This window comes from Anas platyrhynchos, chromosome 16 (genome assembly GCF_047663525.1).
Source record: "Anas platyrhynchos isolate ZD024472 breed Pekin duck chromosome 16, IASCAAS_PekinDuck_T2T, whole genome shotgun sequence".
Taxonomy (NCBI): Eukaryota; Metazoa; Chordata; class Aves; order Anseriformes; family Anatidae; genus Anas; species Anas platyrhynchos.
Window position 1 is genome coordinate 3,586,110 of NC_092602.1, and position 12,749 is coordinate 3,598,858.

At 35.5% G+C, this 12,749-nt stretch overlaps 1 protein-coding gene across 3 annotated transcripts in view; it reads left to right on the top strand.

Moving 5' to 3' along the window:
- Positions 1 to 12,749, top strand: part of DNAH10 (dynein axonemal heavy chain 10) — a 56,015-nt gene that overhangs the window by 3,198 nt on the left and 40,068 nt on the right. For all 3 annotated transcript variants that reach the window (XR_011803779.1, XM_072024389.1, XM_072024388.1), the window contains exons 4-19: positions 557 to 672; positions 1,186 to 1,378; positions 2,074 to 2,231; positions 2,896 to 3,126; positions 3,663 to 3,853; positions 4,316 to 4,514; positions 5,294 to 5,488; positions 6,122 to 6,292; positions 7,034 to 7,210; positions 7,543 to 7,716; positions 8,040 to 8,209; positions 8,940 to 9,091; positions 9,489 to 9,653; positions 10,341 to 10,548; positions 10,992 to 11,148; positions 12,158 to 12,631. Coding sequence is in view for 2 of the 3 variants with exons in the window: in XM_072024389.1 (XP_071880490.1) it covers positions 557 to 672; positions 1,186 to 1,378; positions 2,074 to 2,231; positions 2,896 to 3,126; positions 3,663 to 3,853; positions 4,316 to 4,514; positions 5,294 to 5,488; positions 6,122 to 6,292; positions 7,034 to 7,210; positions 7,543 to 7,716; positions 8,040 to 8,209; positions 8,940 to 9,091; positions 9,489 to 9,653; positions 10,341 to 10,548; positions 10,992 to 11,148; positions 12,158 to 12,631 (3,131 nt within the window). In the remaining variant the exon portion in view is untranslated. The remainder of the gene's footprint in view (positions 1 to 556; positions 673 to 1,185; positions 1,379 to 2,073; positions 2,232 to 2,895; positions 3,127 to 3,662; positions 3,854 to 4,315; positions 4,515 to 5,293; positions 5,489 to 6,121; positions 6,293 to 7,033; positions 7,211 to 7,542; positions 7,717 to 8,039; positions 8,210 to 8,939; positions 9,092 to 9,488; positions 9,654 to 10,340; positions 10,549 to 10,991; positions 11,149 to 12,157; positions 12,632 to 12,749) is intronic.

A 12,749-nucleotide genomic window follows, 5' to 3' on the forward strand; every position in this document is an offset into this window, starting at 1 on the left:
TCTATTCTGATAGTTCATACTTTTATAATAAAGCCAGTGACAATAGCTGCTGTTTCTGGTCATGGTCAGACTTCAGTATCTAGTTCCAGTCCCTTCTAATCTGAAGCTTCTAAACTGAAACAAACAGCTTCTAAACTGAAACAAACAAGTATTTCCATGCCTGTTTACAGGAACAATCAGCTGCCTGTTAACTCTAACTTAGTGCCAGCCACTGATCCCAGCATACATTTATGTGGATTCACTCACTGAGCAGCAGCATGTGTGGTTTAAAGCTACTAAGTATTTTGTATGTGCCTATTACTTTCAGTTTCTCTAAAATCATGAAATTTGAAACAATAAAACTTCATCAAAAAAATCTGCAACATTAAAACCAGCAGCAGTTTTGAAAGTGGCTTGCATCAAGCCTAGTTTATTATTACAATGGCAGTCTGCTTTATTGGAGTTTTAACTTGTTATGGAAAACAATTTATACAATTGTTTTAATAATTGTGTTCTGTACAATTATTAATTACTTAATTATTGTATTCTGTATGCTAATTGTTTGTATACTGTTTAGAAACAGTTACTGAACCTAATGACCTGACTGAAGCTAACGAGGTTCTTCCTAAAATGATAGAATTTGGTTTACTGACTGCTGATACTCTTTTGATGCTAAAGAATGTCATCTCACAGGTAAATGTTTTATGGCTTTTGTATGTGAAGTTTTCAGTTTTCTGTGCGTGATTTGCCTATTTAGTATTCTGCTGACCATGTAGACTACGTATATGAAATCCTCTCATGAATGACCTTCTTATGCCAAAATGAAGTTTGGGGTAATGCTTTTTATTTTGTTTCCCAAAATTTTATAAGGATGTGGAGACAGTCATCATTTCATTGAATTGCCTGACCCTATATAAGAAACATTTAAGAATGTGACACCACATACTTCTATTTTTGTGCTGATAGACTTTTGTGAAAGTATGCTGGAGCTATTCTCCTGCAGAACTTGTGGAGAGAATAGTCCTAAAGAGGTGAAATGGAATGAGATACATTTAAATTAAATTTTAGAACAACCTATCCAAATGCTTAAGTGAAGTAGTAGTAAGCTGAGGGTTTTGTTTATTTGTTTATAAATACAAACCATCTAATCTATGGTTCCTGTTTGAATTATACTTATTTTTTCCTGCTCTCTCCTGTAATTGGCAGCGGTCTGAGGAAGCTTCCTTACATCCAGATAGTGAAAGCACAGGCTCTGAAAAAAGAAGTTTATCTGAGACTGAGGTTGCAGGAAAGAAAGAACAGCCTGTTGAGTACTATAATACTCAAATGGGGAGTGAGCTCCTAACAAGCACACAAGAATTTTCAAGTATTACTCAGCAGATGGTACAGCAAATTGAAGGTGAGTATTCTGCCTATGCCAGTGCTATGTTGATTAGAGTACAAGACAATAGAAGAAGGTTCACCTAGGAATGGCTTTGTTTAGAATAACACATACAGTTTCTGGGGAAGCTCCAGATCTGATTAAAGTTTCTTTTGCTGATCACAGTAGTATTTTTACTGCTCTGAAGCATAGCACACATATGAGGAATGGACTAAATCAGTTTCAAACAGCCTGGAGTAAGAATTAGGAGGGAGGGTAATCATGCCTCAGTTCTTTCCAATGTTCAGGGGACTCAGGCCATAGCAGGATATAGAAGGCAGAAGACCAAAGCAGACTTGACATGAAGTTTAGCATCGTGTCTCTGATAGGGGTTAGTGTCACACCATTGAGGAGAATGTAATGGTCTTCAGTTAACAGACTGATATTCTTCTTCAGCAAAGCCCTATTCCTAATTTTTAATACTTAGAGGTTGCGTTGAAGCTTGAAAGCTGAGAGCTTTTCAGTTACTTCTAGGAATATATCTTTGTTTGCACTGTATTAACTGTGAAACAACTGGATGCTTTTTGTCATATTCTCAAATAGGCAGAGCAGATGGTATGTTACCTATACTCAAGTAGCTAGCAAAATGGAAGGTGTAAGCCATTTCAGTGATGTTACCTTAACAGTGCTGGTGGAACAAGACAGTTAATTTCAGATGCCTTTTCTCCCAACAGGAGAAATTAAACTGGACATGCCAACTATAAATCTAAACAGTGATGCAAGTGTTCTTGCCACAGTTCCAGAAGTGGTTGAAGCTCTTGAAAGTTGCGCAATGACCTGGCAAAAATTAATATCCGCAGCTCTAGAGGAACAACTGAAAAGGGTTCCACAGGTGATGTTGCCCATAGCACCAAGCTTGTTTTACTCCCAGAGACATTTCTTTATTTCCACAGTAATATCTCTGAATGGTTTGTGCTCTGTTTTAATCAAACTTTGTGTTTCATTTCTGGAAAGCCCATTTACTAATTGAAGTAAAGTAGAACAAAGGTAGTGAGTACCTGCGTGACTGCAGGAAATGGAATATAAAGCAATTCTCTGCAGATCCTATCCACCTGGGAGACTGTGGAAAACCAAGGCACTTTAGCTAGTTGCATTCTTACTTCTAAAACCAGTGAGATAGACATGAAATATTAAAAATACAATGCTTTAAAAAAATATAGAGTACTATATTTTCCCTTGAAAAATCATCTCTCCCAAACAATACGCAATCTAATTGTAAGGTTCTGATTCTTCAAAAAGTTACACATATGAGTAATACCATTTAACGTAATAAGATGTTTCATGTTTACGAAATAAAGTGGGCATATATTTTTGCAAGCACGAAATCTTCAGATCCAACTCAAGGATGTAATCCCCATTTTTTTGTTGAATCACATCTGGGTTTTCTCAGTATACAGCATATTGGAAAAAAAAGAACAAATATAAACCTCATCATAGGTTTTCATCCTCGAGTAATTATAATTTAAAAATTTTATTTTTCTGCACATATCTTGTAGGGCAATGGTCCACTTGCAGAAATTGACTTCTGGCGTGAAAGACATGCTGCTTTATCTGGTCTTACTGAACAGACAAAGCTTCCAGGAGTTGAAAAAGTCTTGGCAATATTACAGGAAGCTGAATCTGAGTGTAGCAAAGATTTACAGGCAGTCTTAAGCGACCTCAGAAAACATCATGTGGAAGCTCTAGATAATGCTAGGTTCCTTTCAACTCTTGAACGCTATTTGAAGGTATGTATCCTTAAGAAAACTGTGGAGTTGTAGCTGTATTTGCCCGAGTTTGGTTTCTTTGTTGGTCTATTATTATTATTATTATTATTTATTATTATTATTATTTTACCAGCAATAAAGATATACTCTAGATTTTTTACATTTAATAATAAAAAAGCTTGTTTATTTTGTCTGAATTGCTGCTGTTCTAATACCTGAAAGCAGAAGCACAGAGCTGTGAACAGCTTGGTTTGTAAATCACAGCTTTGGAAGAATGAGATAGCACAGCTGAATTAAGAAAAACAAAGATTTATCTTCTCCAATTTTTGAGGTAACTTCTATCACTGGTTAGAGCTGATAGGTCAAGTTTAAGTTCTGTTGAAGATTATTCAAATAAACACTTGGGCTAAAACCAGTCTTAGGACATCTTTTTCAGAAAGTAGAATACTAATGAGACAGTACCTGACAAGTATTTGGAGCAATAGATGCAAATCTGCACAATATTTATCTGTATTTACATGAGAACTTATTCAAATTATTTAAAATATATTTAATAGAATTTAACACATGGCACTGGGTTTGATGTTGTCTTGGACACAATTCCTTTGCTGATGAATGCCCTGAGAATGGTATGGGTTATCTCACGGCATTACAACAAGGATGAACGGATGGTACCCCTCATGGAACGAATTGCGTGGGAAATTTCAACACGAGTGTGCAAAGCCGTGGATTTACACACCCTGTTTAAGTAAGTACTGGATTCCTATTTAACAAGGCTGCATTTATTAAAAGCTTTGCTTGTTTTACAGGAAGTGTGATTGATAACACTTGCATTGAATATGTTTCAGTGTTTCTCACTATCTGAAGTTGTATTAGAAGGTCAATTAAAAGCCAATTAATGTTCTAGTTTTCACAAATTATTGAATCAGCCTGAAGAAATAGGTGCTTGTCCTCTTTTCTCTTGAAAGGACATAAATCAATAAACACAATGCAAATACTCTGGTACAAAAGTGACATAAATATAAAAATCAGTCCTGAAATAACTTTTTCAAAATAAATTTCACTGAAAATGAAGACCTTGCAGTTGTAAGTTTTGCCTAGATCTTGTACAACTAGAAGATACTAAACCAGGATAGATAGATCCAGTTGAAATATCATTTTATATCTATAATCTTTCCATCTATAGTATCTTAACTCTTTTGATTAATAGAGAAGATAGAGCTGCTGCAAAAAAGAAAATAGCAGAAGGAAAAAGTACTCTTGAACAATGGAAGAAATCTTATTTGGCTGTTCGTGCCCAAATTGAAGCATCAGGAAGAGAGCAACATTGGGAATTTGACCGAAAACGTTTATTTGGAAAAACAGATTATATGGCTTCCATCTGTCAAGATCTGTATGACATTTTGCAGGTACTAATATAGACAGTAATTAAAGAGGACAGTTTGTGGTCAGTGTCTTTTTCAGGAGAGGAGATTCTTTTGTATTATAGTTGTGGAAGTATTAATAGCCTTCATTTATTTATTTATTTATTTATTTATTTATTTATTTATTTATTTGTGTGTGTGTGTGTGTGTGTGTGTGTGTTCAACCTTAAGAGAATTGAAATAACTCTTCTCAAGGTACTGGTTGGTGCCATGAGAAAGGTATTGCTGTATACAGTACTGTTATCAACCTGCAAACTTGTAACAGTTGTTTCACAGGTTTGCAGTTTTCATTTCTCGTTAATTTAATGGTATCATTTCAGATAAAATAATCATTTAAGTATATTGTAATATAAAATTTGACCGTATATGAATCAATGTATCAACTGCAGGATAATATACATGAAAGATAGGTGCTATGTGCAGGTTCCTTTAGGGTAGGGTAACTAGAAATAATAGTTGTCCATCAATCGCCACATGCTATGTAGACTGTGTATGTAAAATCCCTAGTGAAATAAAAAGAAATAATAACTGAATGTTATCTGTTTTGACAAATGTGGTGTTGGGGCTGTAGATTTTTTTTTTTTTTTTACCCCAAAAAGATACTTCATGTCTTGCATAGGCATATACAAAATGTAAATCACAGCAAGAATTGATTGTTCTCTGGGCTATAGTTATCTTTAAAGGAAACTATAACAGAAGAATATTAAATAGCAAAGAAAAGCATTAAAAGTAAACCTTTCTGTTATGTTCTTCTGAATTAACAGGTTGTTGAAGAGTTTTACAATATATTTGGTTCTGAACTGAAAGCTGTCACAGGTGATCCAAAACGTATTGATGATCTACTGAGAAGGGTAGATAGACTAACTAGTCCAATGGAAGAACTGACTTTTGACCCTTTTAGCATCAAAAGCACACATGATTGGAAGTTAATTATGGGAGAATTTAGAACAGAAGTTTCAGTAAGTGCCATCTACTGTGATTTTTCCCCCTTATTCCTTCCTATATGAAAATCTTTCTAGAATGTCAACATTTTCAATTAAAGAATGAATGATATGCTTTTTTTAAAAATATATAAATGAGTGAATACATAAATGAAAATGTGAGAAGTTTTACCAGATTTTTAAAGTCAGTATTTTGTGTTCAAGTACTTTTTGTTTATAGCTTCACTTCATCTTGCAAACCAGTGAAACATGTTTTATGTTCATTGGCAAAATAACTAGAGCATGAGCAGAGGCTACATATGACCTCCCTGTACTCGTGTGCTGACATACCTCAATCATATTCTACAAAGAAATCAAACTTTTTTCTGGATTTACTTCTCCCATTCAGCTAAGAATAACCACAAATGCAAGTTGTTACAATGCCTTCTGTGACTTTTATACCTGCCCAGCAGACACTGGGTTAACACTAATTTCCTGTAGCTTACTGGAAAGCCATCAGTTTACTATTTGGTCTTATAAATTGCTAACAGTAAAGATATGTCCCAACACTATTAAAAAAAGATATTTTAATATTGCCTTCCTTTCTTGGTTTTGCAAGATGAACCTCTAAGTGACAGGATTTCTTGGCCTTCTTCCTTTGTCGCTGTCTAGGTTATTGAAGAAGAGGCCAAAAACTTTATTGATGAATCTTTCAAGACCCTTCGATCAGCAGAAGCTGCATTTGACATGCTGTTAAACTTCAGACACATCCGCTCTCGTGAAACCATTAATAAGCAGATGATGATGAAATTCAATGATGTTTTGGACCAATACTGTAAAGAGGTATTTAATTTAGCATTTCTTAGGTAGTATACGGAATTCTTCAGTGAAAATAATAAATCTGTATATATATCTTTAACACATATGTAGTGTCATTTACGATCCAAAAGACTGCCAGGCTTTTAAAAAAATAAACATAGTAATTGTTCTCACTTTTTTGGAACCTGTACAAGAAATAGCATGGTTAATTTGCTGAAATTATGTGCACATCTGTTTATTTGTAGCACAGTACAGGAACTGAAAGATGTTTACATGTGCAAGGAGGCTTGTGGCTATTCCTTTACTTTGTGAGCAGCAGTTCAACAGCAGTCTTTTCAGAGAAAAGCCATCTTTCAGCTTTCTTGTGTTGGACAATAAGTTCACAATATGACCAAAAGGAGTCCGAGATTAACAGTGAAGGCAGAAAGAATTTCTGGGTTCTGGGAAAATAACTTCTATGAAGCCCAAATATTGGAAAGTTTTTGCTATCATAGCATTTCTCTTGGTAATTCAAAGAACACTGAGTTTAACAATAAGATGTAATCTCACAAAAAACACTGACAAAGTAGCAGTTCCACAAGACACAAAAAGGAAGGTGTTCTGTGTAATGCAGTTAATGCAAACAAAAGATGAATAGAAAAAATGAATTATTTTTATCTTGTTGCTGAAATTAGCTTCAGAGCCTGTGCTGTGTACCAGGTTAGATACTTACCGTGGAAAAACAAGTGGAGAAATGATTCTTAGCAATGTTTTATTCTCTTTTAGGTCGAAAATGTTAAGCAAATCTTTGTTCAGAACCTCAAGGATCCACCTTTGTTCAAGAATCACCCTCCAGTGGCTGGAGCAATATATTGGTCCCGATCCCTTTTCTATCGGATCAAACACACTATTATTCGATTTCAAGAAGTAGAGGACTTACTTACTAGTGAACGGGGAAAGGAAGTATGTTGTTTCTTTTGCTGTTTAATGAAGGAAGAATACTTTCCTCATACCATTCTTCTGGGGAGGTGGAAATGTTCTTAAGTGAGCAAGAATGTTTTTGCACATAGTAAGCAATGTTAGACGTGAAAAGCTGATTGGTACCTTCCCACTGTTTCCTGAAGAAATAGTGTCAGAATAAATGACAGAACTCAAGAACCTGAATTCTTCATCACCTGTATTACAAGGCATTATTTACCCTCTCATCTGATAAAGATCAGAAACCTTATTAAGACAGGATAGTGGAACATTTCTCATGATCTTTAAAATGAATTATACAGAATTTTCCTTTCTAGGTAAAGCAAATGTATCTTAAGGTGGCCAAGAGGATGAAAGAGTATGAAGATCAGAAATATGGTCATTGGACAGAAGGAACAGAGCAGATGCTCCCATTGTTACTGAGAAAACCTCTGCTGATGGTTGTTACTGGTGAGGCAGCAAACCATATTAATCAAGAGACTTCTGAGCAGGTGAGAGAGGAAAATAACATACCTGATTTCTCTGTGGGAAAGAACTGAAACCTATCTGATGTTTGGTGAGATTTTTCGAAGAATGATGTCTTTAAGAGAAACACTGTTTTTTAATGGAAAATTTTAAAAAGTACTGAGATCAAAATTGAAACTAGAATGCTGAGATTGCTGTCAAATTTTACTGGCATTTCCACAATCTGAATGTTAGCTGTTCTGTCTGACTTTTACCTACTGTCTTATCAAATGTCTCCAGGAGTTAACTTTTTCCTTGTGTTGTAACAGTCTGGTGTTTCTATGCTTTCTGCTGCTTTCTTGTGTTGTAGGCCTCGGCAACAGAGGAGCCTCTCACCACAGAGAAAAGAGTGCAGTTCATAGTGAATTTTCCTCCTAGACTCCAAGAGATTATAACTGAAACAAAGTACATGGAACAACTGGGGTTTCCAGTCCCAGAAATAGCAAGAAATGTGGCATTACAGGAAGACAAATACCTTGGGTAAGGTTATAACAGAATACCTGCTCTCATACAGATTTTCAGCAATGTTTCAAGTGATTTCACTCCAAACCAGAGTGTGCCATGAGTCATCAACTTTTGGAAATATGAGAACTCGTAGTAACTTCTTTTAAGGGTAAAATTGCTGATGGCCATGGTACACTAGCAGTCTTTTCTCTTTCGCTGTCTGCATCCTTCTCCCTGTAGCACTACATTTTACAAATGAACACCTCCTCAAAATCTGAAGGAAATACAAGGAAAGAAAGTACTTTTCTTTTTTTTGCAATGAATTCTTAATGCCATTTAGATTTCAGTTCACATTTGAACTCACTGCCGCTTTTTTGTACAGCCTTGGATAAGTCACTTTTGCCCAAATTATCACAGGCACTTAGGCACAGAGGTGTGACAATAAGAGACCTAACTGGATTTTAAAGTTTACCTGTTGAGTTCATGTATCTGATTCAAACTGAGGCTGTCTTAAATACTTCTTCTGGGTTGGGGCAGGAGAGGATGGTCTAGCTACTACTGGAGTCATAGATGATTTTTCTTTTGTTTGTGAGAGGAAGAGAATTGTATTTATGATCAATACATAGCCATTATTTCTGAAAATTTTGATTTATGTGGAATTTTGAACAGAATGAAGAAAGTGATCTGCCTTGTTCAGAACGGTATTTCCAGAAAATAATGATTTTTATTTTTTATTTTTTGTTGTTATGTTTCTTACACTCATTAGATATACAAATGGATTAAAAACCATGCTGGATCACTATCACAACTTAATGGGAACATTGAGTGAAGCAGAAACCAAACTTCTTGATGACCATATTAAAGAGCTCTGGAGAGTATTCAGATCAGGGCACAGAAGACTCAACTGGAACTCCCTAGGTAATGGAGATACTACTTTAGAATGGCCTTTGCTACTGATTTGCAGTTCAAATATTCTCTTCAATTCTGCATTCTATTTGATTTGTCAGATTAAAGCTATGCATCCTTAAACAGGATAGCTTATTGCCATGGTGTAAGACAGAATAGTATGTTAGACAGGGTCTGATACAAGTGGGTGTTTCTTATGTTTTTATTATATGTAAAACACCGAGTGGAAATGGATATAGACTGTTAGAGCTAGAAGGGAGATAGATGAAGGATTAGGTGATAAAACATCTAATCTATCTTTCTGCAAAGTATCAATTAATTCTCAAACACATCTGGTTGTTGACAATTTTGATTCATTGGTGAAAGATTTGGTAGAAGAAAGAAAACAAATTATTGTAATTTATTTCAGGTATTGGTGACTTTACAATCCAATGTACGCAAGCCATCAGGAAGTTTGAATCACTCGTCCATCAGATTCATATTAATTCTGGAATCATAAGCGACAAACTTCTGTTGATAGAATCAACAAATCTTTTTAAGTTTCCACTTCCAAAAAATGGTGATGAACTTCCTAGTAAGTCTTTGTGTTTTCATTTTGGAGCTCCGTGATGTTTTATCTTGTTCTGTCTGCTACTTTGCATTTTTAGTTGCGAAGATCAATCCTTATAATAGTTACCAGAATAAGTTATAGCAGTATTGCCTGGTTTAATACAGGAAGCACAAGCAGAACTTCAGTACCCTAAGCTGACAGTGTCAATGAGAGGAACTTAGACACAAGTATATAAATAGATCATTTGACCTTGCTTTTGATTACTTTCCCCCTAGCTTTCCCTTGGATTCTTCTTCCTTCTTATATGCAGTAATGTAGTCTTATAGTTGCAATCTGCATAGAGTGTCAGCTTCCATCTGGGCTATCTCGACCACACTCTTTTCCTCAGAGGGAAATTGCAGTGAGGTGATTGTCTCCCAGGCCTCCCTTTCGCTTCCAGTGATAGGGTAGGGGTGATGTACCACATTTCTTCCAATGATTTGTGAGTCTTACAGAAGTTGCTTTTGCATCTAATCGTTACTATTGAATAATTGAATCCATATAAAATCAGAGGGTTGAAATATTAATAAATTAGCATTACATAATGAAGATATTTTTCTAGTGTGCAATATCAATTTCATGTTTACAAATAAAGACCCGCTAATTGTTCCACTACTGAAATCTGTTAGATCTTTTGCAGTTATTAACACTGTTTTTTGTAATCTTTTGCAGATATGAAAGATTTTTTTGTATATGTTAAGGGTGAAAGAGAAAAAGATACAGAACTCATGGTTAGAAATTATACTGCCATTCCAAAATCATTAACAAAAGTAGAAGGACGGGTTGCCAATTCAAAGAGTGGCAAATCTCCCAAATTAGCTTCCTATTATGCATACTGGGAAAACAGGATTTATCAGGTGTTGACAGAGTTAATTTTGAAGTAAGTCAGTTGTTTGCTTTAATGGGTTTTTACTCGTTCATCTTTAGTATTTTCTAGATCTGTTGTTCTAAACTCATGTATACTGATATTCTGTTTGAATACCTGAGTGATTTGCAGTTTGAGACAGACTTATATTTGTACTGTTCTGTTTGTTTGTGCAAAGACCGTAGTCTCAGGATCCTTTTGCACCAGTGTATTCCCATTCCGTCCTTCCAATAGCTTCTTTTAGCCCGCCAAGTTTTTGCATTAAATCAGTCCTAGTGGGGCAATTTTGCTTAGATACACATCAGTGTTTCCAGCTGAAATAACATTTAACTGACTTCTGGCAGATCTGATTGCATATCTAAGTGCATACCTTATAATTGCAGTCTCTGTTGGACATTCTGTGGAGGGATCAGTACCTGATCATTACTGTCTGTGACATGATTTTTTTCCTCTCGCAGGAATTTGCGAGCTTTTAATGAAGCTGTTCTTGCAAATGTGCCATTGTTCCAAATAGAAGCTGTTTTATCTCCTCCCGAGATAATCTTGCAACCTAATGCCAACAAGATTGACAAAATGATGACACAATGCATCCAAGACTGTGTTGAGGTCACTAAGGTGATTTTTGATTAAAATTTAATTGTTGCCAGATTTTGCTTGTGATGATTATGAATTAATTGGGCAAGTATTAATGTCAAAGGGAATATTCATATTTCTCTATCTTGAAATCAAAATATCCAGTACATAGTTCTAATTTTACAGACTGTCTTAACTTTGCAACCTGGTAACAAAGGAGGAAAAAAAAACAACGCACACACACACAAAAAAAAACAAACAAACAAAAAAAAAACACCATAAAGCTTTATGTACTTTTTACTTAGGCAAAATTATTTGCTGCTCTTCAGCTTATACCATTGTAAGGACATCATTTGGTTCTATAAATCAGCATACATCACAAGGAAATAGTTTTCACTGCAGATACTTTTTTTTTAAATGTATGAATAACCTGATGGAGTAACAAATATGGGTAGCCTTCTCCATATTACAGCTTTCCACAAAAGTAGCAAAAAAAGAGTTCAGAAAACGATAGGAGAAGGGCATCTAGGACAGCAGGTTAGCAGTAGATGGAATATGTAGCTTGTTGACAAAGATGTAGCAATATTTTCTTTATTTCATACCATAAGTATGATCATGTTGAACTTCCAGAAAAGAAGCCAAATATTGTGGCAGTAGTCCTGCCCTCTGATGATGAAGAAATGATTCCAGATATCACATGAAATGAATAACTTTAGATCAAGTGTGCTTTCTATGCTCAGATTTACTGTTCTGTTCTATTGCTGCATCCAGCCTTTCTAATGTAATACCTCTTTTCCTGTGCCATGCTATATTGCAACTCAGTGGAGATTTTAAAACAGACTGAATAATGCATGGGAAGATTTTGTTAGGATGAAATTAACTCTTCTCTCAAGTGTTTGTGAAAATATAATTTCTTCTCATGCTGTCAGAAAAACAGTTGATTTGAGAAATCATTCACTTCCTACATAGTCTCCTAAATAATAATGAATTATTTGAATAATATTACTCTCTGAAAAGTTACTATTTTTCAACCCTGTCTTGAAAACTCTAGCATTTTGTGCGCTGGATGCACGGCACATGTATTGAATGCCCTCCTCAGCATGTCGAAGATGAAGTTATCACTTTCAGCTTTTACAGTGACATCTCCCAGAATCCTCTGATAATTGAGCAGGCTGCTCTCATCACTCAGAATGTCCACAAACTCCTGGCTTCTCTCAGCAAGTATTTGAACCAGTGGAAGAGGTATCACCTTCTGTGGGAATTAAACAAAGACATAACTATAGAGAAGTTTGCTGCAAAAAAGCCTGCTTGTGTCACCTTTGATGAAAAGTTGCAGTTCTATATGAAGATAGCTCAAGAAGTGACTCAACAGCCCTTGATTAAAGATGAGCAATTTATCAGGCTTCACATGGGTCCTTTAGTTTACATGGTGAAGGAGAATGCTAGAGACTGGATGATTTCACTTGGAAAGCTGCTTAATGAGTCTGCAAGACAGGAACTCTTCAATCTTCAGGAAGAGATTGAGGTAGGTGTTCTCAGTTCTTCTTGTCCTATGTAGCTAGTACAGAGTAGCAGGTGACCATTTGAACTACTCTCTGAATTGGTTGAAACTGTCTGGTGTACTCTGGTGTGCCATACATAAA